The sequence below is a fragment of the Pleurodeles waltl genome, chromosome 6, assembly GCF_031143425.1.
Source record: "Pleurodeles waltl isolate 20211129_DDA chromosome 6, aPleWal1.hap1.20221129, whole genome shotgun sequence".
NCBI classification, from domain to species: Eukaryota; Metazoa; Chordata; class Amphibia; order Caudata; family Salamandridae; genus Pleurodeles; species Pleurodeles waltl.
The window spans coordinates 974,099,854-974,115,423 of NC_090445.1; the positions used below are offsets into that span (position 1 = coordinate 974,099,854).

A 15,570-nucleotide genomic window follows, 5' to 3' on the forward strand; every position below is an offset into this window, starting at 1 on the left:
CATTTCCAGAGTATTATACATTTTTCACTCTTAGTTCTTTAATATACACACTTTAATAATTTGCTAATAATATTTAATTTTCGAAGTAGTCGCGGACCCCCTAGGTAGGCTTTGCGGACCCCAGATTAAGAACCACTGCATTACAGTATATGGACCTCCCCCCACAATAATGCTGTCTGTAGCCATCTGTGCTTGTACTGGGCAGTTTGCATTCTTCAATGTCACCCTGTGCCTATTGGTCTTTGACATCTGCATACTGATTCATGATGGTTGAGTTTTAAACATGCTCCCTGGTTGCCAGCACTCCTCCTGTGTGTTTATTACACTTTGCTGAAGTATTTCAATATTTCAATCCTAGGCAGAAGGACACTGACCACCCCCTGAGCATTCATGTGTCAGTAGATTGAGGTTACTTTCTCCAGCCAAAAGATATGAAACCACATCTCAGTGTACATACGAACAGTGTTTTGAACACACCTGCAATACCTGGGTTCATAATTTACTACACTGCTTACCATTTCAAGTAATGAAACACCTTCTGGGGAGTGACATTTCATTTTTGTGATTTTGAGGCTAATCTTCTCTCTTGTATCTCTACCTCGCTAAATGCTAAAACATTTTAGATAAAAACCTAACTGTGCATCAGAAACGGCTTTGTGGCCTACACTGCAGGCATAGAGACTCATGCACTTAGAAAAAGACTTACTGCAGGGGCAAGTGCATGAGAAGAGGAGTACTTCAGCATAAATACAAATGGTCTTTTCCTTTCGTAAAGAGCTATAATTTCATAGAAATTAAAGCCAACACACATTAGCCTCTGATGTACTATGCAGTGCTAGCTGTCAAACATCTACAGACGTATCATCCTATGAAAAAGTGTCCGCTGCAAGCAGTCATTAAGGCTTTGATTAACCAAGGTTGCAGGAAACCATGAGAATACAGGACACAGGGGAGGAGTGTAGGAATGTCTGCATCGAGCTGCTGGCCTCTTCTGCACAGTAGTATGTATTATCGATGTGGAGTCACAGGGTGAGATGTCTTCCTCCCTGCAGATCATTGAGCCTCTAGTTGTGAGTCTACACTACAACTGCTGTGACGAGAGAGCATGCAGTGTAAAGATTATGGGCCAAATGTACTAACCACAAGCACCAAAATACTGGTCGCAATTTGTGACTGGTATTTTGAGCCAAGTGTGGTATTTTGAAGCATGCCTATGTAATGTCAGTTTGCAAAATACCGAATCGAAGAGGGTCATCATTCAACCTACCCCATGAATATTAATAAGGTCGGTCACAAATTGCAAACCATTACGATTCGCAAGCATCACAAGGATCGTGGCCTGCTGGGGTCAGCAGAGCACCATGTTTGTGATTGCTTTTAAATGAAGCAATCATTTTCTTTAAATGCAGCTCGTTTTCCTTAAAGAAAAATGGGATGCATTGAAAAACAACATTTTTACAAACCCTTGTGGATCCCTTCCTGTTTGTAATGGTTACCTCTACCTTTCAATAGTCTGTAAAATATCATTGTTTTGCAACCAGAATTTGGTTGCAAAACATAAATACATCCCATTGTGAATCACTATTTGGAAGGAAAGCCCTAAAGATGCCCCTTCCAATAGTAATGTTGTATGCAGTCCCCATCCCAAATTGCGATTCGGTAACCTGTTATCAAATAACAATTGGGGTTTGTTGCATAGCAAAAGGCGAGTTTGCTGACACAAACAGTCCAATGTTTAAAGTCGCATCCTTTGCAACCACAAAATGCATTAGTGGCCTGGCCCTATGCTTTGTAGAGCTCCTCTAACACCCCCTGGAGATGGATAATGTTTTTTGCCAGGTACATACCTTGACATTCAGTCCATTCCTGTCAGTGAAACTCAGGCAGTCAACCCCCTCGATCTCCCCATAATTTGCCTTCCTAACTTGTGACTTTTGACACAGACTTCCCTCATGTGACCCACATGATTTAGACATTGTTAAGCATTGCGTTTTTAAGAACCCTTTTGCACTCCTCCCCCCACCAATCACCCCACTTCAGTTGGTCATTATACAAGTTCCGGTAGTCTCCTATTGCATTGGACATTGTTTTATGTACAAGGATTCCATGTGAGAATCACCCTTGAAGCCACTGATGGTATGAAGACAGTGTATAGAAAATGCATGTAATTTGCATCCTAGGTAAAATAATTAGTAACATTACTGGGCTAAAACCTGATTGATAAATTGCAGTACAGCCCATTGGATTGGTTTATGCAGGTTAGGACAGCCTCACTGCCTCAAACTTCAATCGTCCTCACCAGAGGAAGGGCAGCTTCAGTATAGACAAGCACACCTGCCAGCTAAATCGAAAATTACACCATGTGAGAAGGGGACGGGGCCTTGGAGGGTGCGGTGCCTCGTGCTGAGAAGCACATTAAGTGGCACTTGTGCCCCACCGCTGCCCCAAACCCTCTCTTAAAAAACAACGTAAGTTGCTGAGTTTGTTGCTGATGTTCTGGGGTGTTTTCACACCCATTAATGGATTTAGGCCAGTGGTTCCCACCCTTTTGACATCTGTGGACCTCCACTTTATCATTACTGGAACCCTGGGACCCCCACTGAATCATTATTGAAATCCAGGACCCCCTACTGAGTCATTACTGAAAGCAGGGTACCTAATCTATTAATATTATTCAATTTTCTAAGCAGTCGCGGACCCCCAGGGGAGGCTTTACGGACCTCCAGGGGTCCCCGGACCACAGGCTGGGAACCACTGATGTAGGCAATTCAAAGACTCCAAAAACAAGCTGAAAACCACCGTTTACAGTGTTTTCAGCTTGTTTCCTTGCCTTTTATTAGGTTCACTACAGGGCATCTGTTACTTTCATCCTCCTAGGTACTGTCACATTTCTCCCCTATCTCACATGATAGTTACCTATCGGAGCTGTGAACCACTATGGGTGCTATAAGTGGTAGAAGTTTTTTACTTTTCACTTGGTGTGGTGGATGGATTTCTTTTTGAGAATTCTTTGTTGATTATTGTTCAAATCACAGAGAGCTCACTTGATATGATGGGATCTGGCTAATAATGCGTCTTAAGAAATACTTTTTGAGGCTGTGCTTAGATTCATTATAGGTTGTGATCCGAGTATGTTTACACCTCTAGAGATCCCCCCACTATCGGATCAAAGAACGAATAAATAAATAGGTCCTGAAAAGGTGGTTGAGAGTGCTGATGGTCCACCAAAACGTGTCTTAACCGATTTATAGGAGTTCCCAACATAAAAGCACATCAATGGAAGGCTAAAGAAGAATGGTCTCCTTGGTGGCCTCTTCAAAGATTTTGCAGTCTAAGACTCCACTAGACCTGTATGTAGGGCGTGTATGGAAGTGTAACATGAATGAGGCAGAGTGATTGGTGAGTGGGGAGATCTCTTAATGTACTGTAATGTATTGTATTTTTTCACATTGTACTCATTGTAGCTTTGTGAGCTTAGTGAATTGGTTTTTTACCACTATATTCTACATAAGCAATCTATATAAAAATGAAATATTCGAATGTACAAAATTGGCAGAAATAGATGTATGAAAAATGCAATAAAATGTACAAAAAAAAAAGGTTACATTGTTTTGGGTCATTCAGGTGAGATTGACTCCTTTAATCAGTATAGATAGGTTGAGCAGGTAGTTTATTATTCATGGTTGTTTTTTTCCCCTGTTCCCGTACCTAAAGATTATTATTTTGGGGCACCCTGAGAGGTATATACTGTTTAGTCGAGAGTATAATAATGTACACCCCAGCTCGATAGAGAGAAGAGGCTTTCTAACAAAAACCCTCAACGATCGAATACAGTAACAGACCTTAACTTCCTCAGCTCTGCTTTGGGGGGTGATACTTTCCGCTAAGTAACTGAGAGCTGGCATTGCCATATTGCAGTACAATTAAATGGAAGCCCTTGGCATGGGTAAGTCTGAACTTGCTAAATTTCTGTATTTCTTAAGTACGTCATGAAAATAACTTCAGCTCCACAGAATGCCATTATCTGTATATTAAAAGCATTTATTTTCCGTCCTTTTTGGTGGTTATAACTGTGTACAGCACAATGCTGCTACTGTTATACCAAATGTCCCACTCATGATGTCAGATAGTGGATTTGCCTCAAGGCCAGGAAGGGCTAAACATTATGGGCCTGATTATGACTTCGGCGGAGGGTGTTACTCTGTCTCAAATGTGACGGGTATCCCGCCCGCCGAATTACAAGACCATTATATCCTATGGAACTCGTAATACGGCGGGCGGGATATCCGTCACATTTGGGACGGAGTAATCCCCTCCGCCAAAGTCGTAATCAGGCCCTATATTTCTTGGTGTTCAGGTCTAAATAGCTGCTTCATAAATTAAACGAAAATGGTGCTAGCACATTATTTTATTTTAATAATATGTAGAGGTAAACATCTTTGGCTATAATAAATTACCCTCTGTTAGCCTTACCCATATGTAAACTCCATAAAGTTTGCAATAAATTCCATAATTAGCCATCGATCTCCAAATGTTAATTTTACATGAAAGTCAGTTATGATCAAAATTGTTGAAAGAGTCAATCTATTCAATTTGGCAGTTATAAAGCATATTAAACCATTTCTTTGCTAACAAAGATAAAGCCAAGATAGTATCCCTGGTAGAATCGTCAGCTAAAGATCCTTTGATATTCAAGACCAATAGGTTGATACTATGGGCACCGTTGGTGAAAAAGAATCTGAATGAAAACCTTCCCTTGTTGTCTGACAGGCCTTTGCAGGGCTGTGTCTGAGCTTTTTTATGAATACTGGGCAAGATGATGGACCAACATGCAATAGGACCATGTTGAAAAACAGTGCTGAATTGGCTGTTACTCAAAACGCCGAATTCAATAGGAGAAGCTCCATTTGCCCTGGGCTCATGATGATTTTGACTCATCACAAGGCAGGAGTAGGTATAATGTTCCATGGCTTCCTCCTAAAAGCTAAGTCAATCTTGAGCCATTGCTTTCCATAGATATTCTTGACATGGATCTTTAAGATAATGTAGTTTATGGAATAGTCCAAATTGGCCCAAGATTTCACAGAGCCAATGCCCCCAGCCGACTAAAATCCAAAACCATTACCATCTTTGTAACGACTTTACACATTGCTGTGCATTGTCTTTCTTAAACCTCTTTATTTTTTTATTTGGGTGACATTCAGGACTCTGCCTGGCATATACCGCAGTTTTGAGACTTTGTTGCTAGAATGTGTCTGTTACGTATGGCTGTTGACATTTTTGTTTCAGATTGGTGCCTCTCAAGCTCACAGCACTTTATGAGAGGTTTATTTTACCGCTGCCTTTTAAGTGATGGTGCTTGCATATTTGATGCAAGTCATTTCGTTCAGGAACAGAGTTTTATTTTTAATTCTTTATTTAAGCTTTTGCAAAGCATAGGTAGCATACAACATTTCACTGACGGAGTTGATTAACTATACTTGCTGTGCTAGAGATGTAGTTATGGAATTTAACAATGCAGTATTCACTCTCAAGTACAGCCAACTACAGAGATTATGGGGATAGAGGGAAGTAAATAATACTAGTACTCAATTCATCAACCAATGTTCTGCCAGTCATTTTTCTTAACAATGTTGGGTACTTATATTACTTGCAAATATTTACCAAACATCTCAAACAAATACTCATAATAACTATATCTATGGCTAACATAGAGAGAACACATTATCCAAGAAAGGGATTTTTTGCGGACAGTTGCTGTAGGTAGTGCCAGAGATTCTTGAGTACACTAGTACACAGAACTGAATCTGTGAATGTACATTTTAAATAGTAATGCCATGGTATAATATATATATATATATATATATATATAGTTTGTTTTGTTTTACTTTTCTAGGTAACTTATACTAGCTAAAGAGTTTAAGTTATAGCATTGCAGTAGGACTGTATAACTTGCCGAATTTGTAGAATTCCAGTAACTTCATGTTCTGTTTGCAGGTTGCCCTCATGGTTGCGAGCGAGTTCTGGGAGCAAGGTGATCTGGAGAGAACAGTGCTAGAACAGCAACCTATTGTAAGGATACAATGTGCTCAGCCAGATATATTCACATCGGGTATTCAGTGTTGATGAATTAAGGGGCAGGGAATTATGTGGTGCCAGCTAAGAACATCAACCGCATCTTTCACCCATATGTTTAAATTCAAATTGCCTGAAAGTGTGAAGGGGGGGAGTGTGTGTGTTTGTGTAACTAGATAAACATGCACGCGCGCACACACACACACTCACACAACCTCTTTCTTTGCCAAGTAGAGAAGGCCTATTACTTCACTTCAAATCCTGTCCTTTACATACGGATCTCGAACCCTATTAACTTTAACTTCTAATTCTACTGAGCAAAGGTCTTTCAATTTAGCTAAAAAAAACAAGCTCAGTGTTTTGAAAAAGCAATAAGGTGTAGAGTTTGTGAAGCACATGGTAACCAAACCATAATAAAGTCTTAATAAAAAACACAATATTGTTTTCCTAGCCAATGATGGACAGAAACAAAGCGGACGAGCTTCCCAAGCTTCAAGTCGGCTTCATTGATTTCGTCTGCACATTTGTCTACAAGGTAAGTGAAGGACATTTCTGGTTCTCTGAGGAGAGCCTGGCGGATGATCGAGGTATGCTGCACTATATGAGAAGGGTTTAGGATCTGTGGTTCAGATGATGTCAATGGGTTTTCATAGTGAAACATGGAGACACTTCTTTCAATTCTCTTAATTTGTAAATGAATAATAATAATAATCATAAATAAATAAATAAATAAATAATAAAGTAAGAGCAAGGGCCTAAAGTTTTCTTATGAGTTTTGATTCCAACTCGGGGCTCTTTGTTCCACCTCCCTGCACTTCTGGTCCCCTCATTTCACTTTTGCATGTTATTTATTTTTCTTCCCCGCTTTCTTCTTATATTACTGTTTTCCTATCTTTCTCTTTTGTCTTCGTTCTGTCTGTCTTTTTTATGCTCGGGGTCAAAGTATGATGATGAGAAATAAGTTGCAGTTCCCACGGGTGACTATTAGTGCCCGCCATCCAGAGCACCGGCACACATTATGCACTGCACTATCTCTGTCCGGCTTCACAGAGATCTCTTCTTTCTAACTTTAATTTTATGTGCCCTCACAACTCCTCTCCTCTTCTGTGTTTTCCTAGCAATCACATCTGTTTTCTGGTCTCCCATCCACTGTTCTCCTTCCCACACTCTTCCTGATCCACCGCCAGCTAAGGCTGTTACCTTCCCAACTAAGTCAGTAACATTCCAGCTGCACTATGGCACATCATCTTTCTGATGGTTCCTGAAATGAGACCCCCACATTCTAATGATCATGCACATGTGGCAGCAGTGTAATTTGTCTTGTACACTTTTGAGACCACAGGACACAGTTAGTTTGGGTTAGATAGGTTTATCAAGTCCAGTACAACAACCCCTGACATGTCCTCACTTCTTAGCAACTGCCTGCCTTCTCCTTCTGGAATCCTCAATCTGGAATTCAGTAGTGAATCATTTTTTGCTAAGATACAACACATCTCCCCTTCGCATAAAATTAAAAACATTTTAGAACATTAGTTAACGCTAGCAAGAAACATGTAAACATCGTGGGGGTCCGACCGCACATTATGACCGTGGCGGATCTGCCACAGTCCAACCGCTGACACCACCAGGCCGCTGCCAGCCTGCAGCCAGGCGGTCCCGGCGGTTGTAATCCACCAGGGCAGCCCTGCAGGCAGCACTTTCCTGGGGATTACAAGTCCCCATCTGCCAGCCTGTCCATGACGGTTTACACTGACATGGAAAGGCTGGCGGAATGGGGGACTTGGGGCCCCCTGGTGGACCCTGCACTGCCCATGTGTAGGAGGCTGGCATGGTTTGTAGAGGGTACCTAAGGTACTTACACTTCATACCAGGTCCAGTTATCCCTTATTAGTGAAAAGTAGGCAGTGTCTAGAGGCCAAGCTCTCTAGAGGTAGCTGTAGGCAGAGCAGCCAAGGTTGAACTAGGAGACATGCAAAGCTCTGGCAATACGACCATAGTCACACATAAGAAAAGACAATGCTCAGTGTTACCAAAAATAAAGGTACTTTATTTTAGTGACAAAAAGCCAAAAATATCTTAGAGGCTATACTCCCTTAGGAAGTAATTAATCCACATAAATTTACATAATTAACCAAAAGCAGGTAAGTAAACAGTCATAACTAGGAGTCGTGATGAAGCATTATGCAAAAACCAAGTAAGACTGCAAGACACCAACAATGAAATCCTGGACCTGAAGACCTGCAGAGAGAGGAGACCAAGTCTGAGAACAGCTGAAGAGTCCAGGAAGAACAGGAGCCCCTGCTAACCCGGATGAAGGTGCAAAAGTGGATTCTCCGGTTGGAAGAAAAAGCCAGGAAAGCACCGAAGTAGACAGCTGCAGGTTCCTGCTTGGTGCAAGAGATGTCTCACGTTGAGTAGAACAATCCAGGCTGGTTTTCGTAATTGGATTCTGTCAACAAGCCTTGGCTCACACAAAAGATGTGTTTTGTTGGAGAAGGCACTACCTGGACCCAGGTGGGACCTGGGGGTCTCAACTCAGACTGAGGAGACAGAAGGAGCTCTCAGCACTTCAGACAGCACCCACAGGAGTCCCAGGGCATGGGGCCAAAGGAGTTGCAAATTGCGGCCGTCGCAGCACTACACAAAGGGATTCCACGCTGCCGAAGAACAACTCAGGGAGCTGAGCGTCGCAGAATAGAGTGCTGGGGACCTGGGCTACACTGTACATGAAGGATTCCTTGGAGAGGCGCACAGCAGCCCTAGGAGCTGCAAACCTTGAAATGCACATGGGTACAAGCTCTTACCTCCACCGAATTTGGACAGTTGGACCTTTGGACAGTCTGGGTCACTTTGGTCCACCACCTGTGTTCCAGGATCCACGCTCGTCATCAGGAGAGGTGATGCAGGGTACTGGTCGTTGCTGCAGAGAGGTGCCTGCTGAAGCAGGGGTGTGACTCCGTCTCTCCACAGGAGATTCCTTTGGTCCTTCTGGGGCAGGATGAAGACAGGCAGTCCTCAGAGCGTGCACAACCTGGAAACTGTTGCAGTTGCTGGCAAGAGCTGAAGTTACAGAGTTGCAGTAGCCTTCTTTGATACTTTGTTGCAGTTGTAGAGTTCCTGGAGCAGTTCTGCGGTTGATCCGATGGTAGAAGGTGAAGCAGAGGTTGCAGAGGAGCCCTGCTGGAATCTTGCAAAACCGAATCTGAGGAAACATCCAGAGGAGAGACCCTAAATAGCCCAGAGAGGGGGATTGGTCACCTAACCAGGTAAGCACCTACCAGGAGGGGTCTCCTTACGTCACCTGCTGGCAGTGGCCACTCAGATGCTCCCAGAGGTCCCTGACCATCCTGAAAACAAGATGGCAGAACCCAGGGATACTCTGGAGGAGCTCTGGGCACCACCCCTGGGGTGGTGATGGACAGGGGAGGGGTCACTCCCCTTTCCTTTGTCAAGCTTCACGCCAGAGCAGGGACTGGGGGGTCCCTGAATCGGTGTAGACTGGATTATGCAAGGAGGGCACCGTTTGTGCCCTTCAAAGAATTTCCAGAGGCTCTGGGAGGATACCCCTCCCATGCCTGTAACACCTATTTCCAAAGGGAGAGGGTGTAACAACCTTGTCCTAAAGGAAATGCATTGTTCTGCCTTCCTGGGATTTAGCTGCTCAAGCCCCAGGAGGTACCATTTCTCAATCTTAGACACCTTACATGGCGATATTTGTGGTTATCATTGTAAAGCTACATATATGTATTGACCTATATGTAGTGCACACTCAAAAAGGTGTCCCCACACTCACGAAGTCTGGGAAGTTGGTCCTGGACAACGTGGGGGCACCTCTGCTACTGCAGGGGTGCATTCACACACAGTAACTTTGCACATAGCCTTCAAGAACTGGAGGTTAGCCATTTAGGTGACATAAGTTACCTGGTGCAGTGAAAATGGCTGTGAAATAATGCTTGTACTATTTCACTCAGGCTGCAGTGGCAGTCCTGAAGAAGCATTTGTATGAGCTCCTTAAGGGTGGAAAAAGAAATGCTGCAGCCCATAAGGATCTCCTGGAATCCCAATACCCTGGGTACCTAGGTACCATATACTAGGGACTTATAAGGGGGGTCCAGTATGCCAATCTGGAGTGAAATAAGTGGTCACTAGACCATAGTGATAAATTTGAAAACAGAAAGAGCATAAGCACTGGAGTTCTGATTAGCACGACTCCAGTGACACAGTCAAGCATACTGACAACACAGTAAAACATACTGACATATAGGCCACAAGCTATGAGCACTGGGGTCCTGACTAGCAGGATCCCAGTGAGGAAGTAAAAAGACACTGACAAACAGGAAGAAATCGGGGGTAACATGCTAAGAAGGATGGTACTTTCCTACACCATGCACTTGGCATGGGCAGTGCAGGGGCCCCCATACACAGCCCCATCGCACATTCTACTGCCCGAGTTACAGGCAGTGGAATGCGCGATGGGTGCTGGTGCACTGCTGCACTGCTGCCCCGCTGCACTGCCACATTGCTGCTGGCTTCATTTGGAGCCGGCTGCAATGTTAAGGCCCTGTTCCCGGCTGGACGGAAACACTGTTTCTGCCCGCCAGTTAGCCATGAAACTCAAAATAGGGGCGGCGGAGTTCAGGCCGCCCGTGTGGCCTGATGGCGGTATGACATTGGCAGACGGATGTCGTAATGAGGGGCAAAGTCTTTGTGCCAAACTGATTTCCTTCTAATCCGTTCCTTCTTATTGTCCTTCTCTTCCATGCCGGGATCAATTACAGGCATGTTTCTTCCATCTTTCTTTTCCAACCAAGTACTACACTCTAGCACATTGCACAATGTAACTTTTTCTTTGTATTCCACCTATTACCAGTGTCCAACCATACATTGTTGCTCACAACGTTTTTCATCTTTTTGGGATTGGACCATTTTGAAAGCCCTGATCTCTGATTGCCTGTTTGAGGTATTCTAACCCAATTGCCCACAATAAACCTGCGTGCCTTGTTCCTCAACTTGTCATTATGTCTTTGCACATATTTTCTTAATATCAGGCCATCCTCTGTTCCAGTTCCACCTTATCAATCAACCACTGAGGTGATGTATTCATCCACGCAGGCTTCGCGTTGGTGCATCCTAGTCTACCATTCAGCAGGGAGAAGGGTGTCTCCCTTGTGACTGTATGAGAAGTATTCCTGTAACTCTACAACTTTTCTTTGACACCTCTCTTGCAATCTACCCCACTTTCATTAGCCAACTGCACACACTCTTTTCACGCCCAGTAAAGACTATCAACAAGACCATTAGCTCTTGGGTGATACACTGCTGTCCTGTGATGAAGCACCCCTTCCTTCTTCAAAAACTCTTGAAATACCTCTGCAAACAAATGGCCAATTTTCAGTAAAGACACATTAGAGTAACCTTCCCTTTTAAGCATCTCTTCAAAAAAATGTATAATACAGGAAGCTGTTGTTTCTCTCATAAAAGCTACTTCTGGCCATTTGGAGAAATAATCTACCAAAACTATAGCATACTTTACCTCTATGCCTTCTTCTATTCAACAGTCCACGTATGTCGATCACCAGTTTTTGCCAGAGCTTCTCTGGTAGTTTGGTTGGCGTGATGGGTCACTCCTCTGAATTGTGGGACTTGTCACTGCACATGCACGCTATACAATGACGCAGAAGCCTCTCTATCTCCTTCTACATACCCGACCTCCAAAAAGTCAATGTGGGTCCTTCTGTTCATGCCTGACATGCTACCATGACCCTCATGCAGGCGTTCCAGTAATCTGGGCCACAACCCATAGGGGACCACCAACCTTCCATTCCTTTTCATTATTCCATCCACTGATGATAATTCTGATCATTTCATCCTGTAGTACCCAAACTCCTTCCTCACACTCTCTGCCTGATTGGTAGTACATGACAAACACGCATCAAGTTGCTCCAAATAATATCATCCTCCAAAACCACCTGCTTCCTCTCGTCCTCTGTTAGGGCTCCAACTTATTACTCATTCACACTGCCAACCAACCACTCATCATTGTTGTCATTGTTTCCATACTCATCCACCTCTTGCAACGCTAGACTAGACAAACAGTTTGTGTTTCAGTTCTTATTACCTGGAACATGCTTAAGCACAAATTCATGCTCCTGTTGGTGACACAGCCATTTGGCGATCCTTCCTTGCACAGTAGTATCCTTATACCCAGGGCCTGTAAATGAAATGCTAATAGTGGGCCTGCAGCGCAGCTTGCATCACCCACGGAAGTAGCCTTTCAAACCTGTCTCAGGCCTGCCACTGCAGGGCCTGCATGCACAGTTTATTTCCAAAGGAACCTGGCATCTAAATTTACTTTCCAGGCCTGTAAATCCCCTTTTACTACATATAAGTCACCCCTAAGGTTGGCTTTAGCTAGCTGTATGGGCAGGGTGCTTTGTATGTAGGTAGGACATATGTCTGTATGTGCTACATGTCCTGGTAGTGACAAGCAGCCCATGTAGTTTCTCACTACTGTGAGCGCTTCTCCTCTCAGAGGATTGTATTGGAAATGCCATAACACATGTCTAAGTGGTCCTTCTGATCTATGACGGGTGGCGTAGGCATGTTTGGTATGGTTGGAATGGTAGAGAGAAATGTTGCCTACTGATGTAGGTGGATTATTATTACCATTATAGAAATGGCACTTTTAGAAAATGCAAAAACAACAGACGATGGATGGAATGCAGAGCCAATCAAACATTTACCCCCCAGTCACAAATCTGGGTTTAATCCATCAGTTTTTTTGCTTGCCTGCCATTCCAGTTTGAACCCAGCCATATGCGAATCAGTCTTGACCCTGTTTCCCATGTGAACAGTCCTGCCTGAACTGCCAGGCCAGGTCCTCCTTGGACCAGAAACAAGCATCCTGGGACCGGTTACAGCAGATCACCCTTCATTAGCCAAGGTAGCTTGAATCTGGTGGCATAGCAAGCATGGGACACACATCTGGGCATAGTTTTCCCATTTTGGGGGACAAACAAAAAAACAAAAGATGATGGATGGAATGCAAAGCAAATCAAATATTCACTCCCAGTCACAGATCTGGGTTCAATCCATCAGTTTTTTTTGCTTGCCATGCCATTCCAGTTTAGACCCAGCCATATGCAAATCAGTCTTGACCCTGTTCCCCATGGGAACAGTCCAGCCCAAACTGCCAGGAACAGGTCCTCCCGGGACCAGAAACAAGCATCCTGAGACCAGTTTCACGGTATCACCCTTCATCAGCCAGGCTAGCTTAAATCTGGTGGCATTGCAAACACAGGACTCAAGTCTGGGCATATCCTTCCCACTTGGGGAGACAAATTCAAAAACAACAGATTATGGATGGAATGCAGAGCAAATCAAACATCTTCCCCTGTCACAGATCTGTGTTTAATCCATCAATTATTTTGCTCACATGGCACTCCAGTTCGGACCCAGCCATATGCAAATCAGTCTTGACCCTGTTCCCCATGGAAAAAGTCCAGCCCGAAATACAAGGCCAGGTCCTCCTTGGACCGGAAACAAGCATCCTGGGACTGGTTTCAGGGTTTCACCCTTCATCAGCCAGGCTGTAACAAGCTACAGCCGCCAAATCTACAGTGCATCTGTGTTAGACATGTAGGGAACAGTGCGTATGATGTCACCTTCCCAACGCAGTCGGCTGCAACAGAACAGGAAAAGGAGAGGCTCCCCTTACTGTTTTACAGCCCTTTGTGAGACACAGTCCGTGTCCTCGAGCTTCTTGATGTCAGTGCGCAGGGAACGTACATCCATTCAGGCACACACAGCCCCTGTCCACACTCTTCCATTAGCACGCCAATGTCCCACGTGCTGCTGAGGCACAATTCCTGCCTCCAGTTATCTGGGCCGTGTGTCTCAGGACACACTTCAAACCACAACAACTTGGCAAATTAACACGCGCTGCTTAGCATGTGCTGCTTAACATTCTTCGAGTGCCAAAATCCACAGTTTCCCTAAGGTAAACACACCCGTTTATCCCAACACTTCTTTACATGCACAGAGCAGATGCAGGTGTATTCTCTCAAGTTCCTCATTGCTAAGCTGAAAATGTGAGCACCAGGGGTTGTCCTCACAACACATCCAGTAGACAAAGTTCCTCCAAAATCTTCTCTTTGACTGCGTCCTGGGTTTCAGCATCCCATTCTTGTTCCCACTTTTGAGACGTCGGGAAACAGTTTGGGTTAGATTTATTAAATTCAGTACAACAAACCCTGTCACATCCTCACTTCTTAGCAACTGCCTGCCTTCTTCTTCTGGGTTCCACAATCTAGAATCCAGTAGTGGAAGCATTCAGTTGCTAAGATACAACATACACAAGCACAGAGCACATAGTTACTTTCATTCCAACATCTTTTTTTTATATTTAGAAAATATTTTTATTGACTTTTACATCAAGGTAAATACAAACAACTGGTTGTGCCGGTTAAAATGACATATTGGGTTAATACCCATGTTGATACAACTCAAGGCAAAGAGGAACATCAACAATATGCACAGATAATAGTAGTGAAGTGTAGGAAGTTGGCTCTGTATGTACTATTTCAAAGTAAGAAATAGTGTGCACTGAGTCCAAGGGTTCCCCTTAGAGGTAAGATAGTGGCAAAAAGAGATAATTCTAATGCTCTATTTTGTGGGGGTGTGGTCGAGCAGTAGGCTTATCAGAGGGTAGTGTTAAGCATTTGTTGTACACACACAGGCAATAAATGAGGAACACACACTCAAAGACTTACATCAGGCCAATAGGTTTTTATATAAAAAAATATATTTTCTTAGTTTATTTTAAGAACCACAGGTTCAAGATTTACAAGTAATACTTCAAATGAAAGGTATTTCACTCAGGTATTCTAGGAACTTTGAATAATCACAATATCATGTACAAAATGGCAATAAGCTATTTTAAAAGTGGACACAGTGCAAAAATCAACAGTTCCTGGGGAAGGTAAATATTTGTTAAGTTCACAGGTAAGTAAAACACTTACAGGGATCAAAGTTGGGTCCAAGGTAGCCCACCGTTGGGGGTTCAAGGCAACCCCAAAGTTACCACACCAGCAGCTCAGGGCCGGTCAGATGCAGAGGTCAAAGTGGTGCCCAAAACACATAGGCTTCAATGGAAACAGGTGTGCCCCGGTTCCAGTCTGCCAGCAGGTAAGTACCCGCGTCTTCCGAGGGCAGACCAGGGGGGTTTTGTAGGTCACCGGGGGGGGGACACAAGTAGGCACAGAAAGTACACCCTCAGCGGCACAGGGGCGGCCGGGTGCAGAGTGCAAACAGGCGTCGGGTTTCAGATAGGAATCAATGGGGAGACCCGGGGGTCTCTTCAACGATGCAGGCAGGCAAGGGGGGGCTCCTCAGGGTAGCCACCACCTGGGCTAGGCAGAGGGTCACCTGGGGGGTCGCTCCTGCACTGGAGTTCAATTCCTTCAGGTCCTGGGGGCTGCGGGTGCAGTACTGGTT

The 15,570-nt window shown here is 44.1% G+C and overlaps 1 protein-coding gene across 3 annotated transcripts in view; it reads left to right on the forward strand.

Moving 5' to 3' along the window:
* Nucleotides 1-15,570, forward strand: part of PDE6C (phosphodiesterase 6C) — a 314,305-nt gene that overhangs the window by 259,970 nt on the left and 38,765 nt on the right. For all 3 annotated transcript variants that reach the window (XM_069239839.1, XM_069239840.1, XM_069239838.1), the window contains 2 exons: nucleotides 5,998-6,072; nucleotides 6,527-6,610. In XM_069239839.1, the coding sequence (XP_069095940.1) occupies nucleotides 5,998-6,072; nucleotides 6,527-6,610 (159 nt within the window). The remainder of the gene's footprint in view (nucleotides 1-5,997; nucleotides 6,073-6,526; nucleotides 6,611-15,570) is intronic.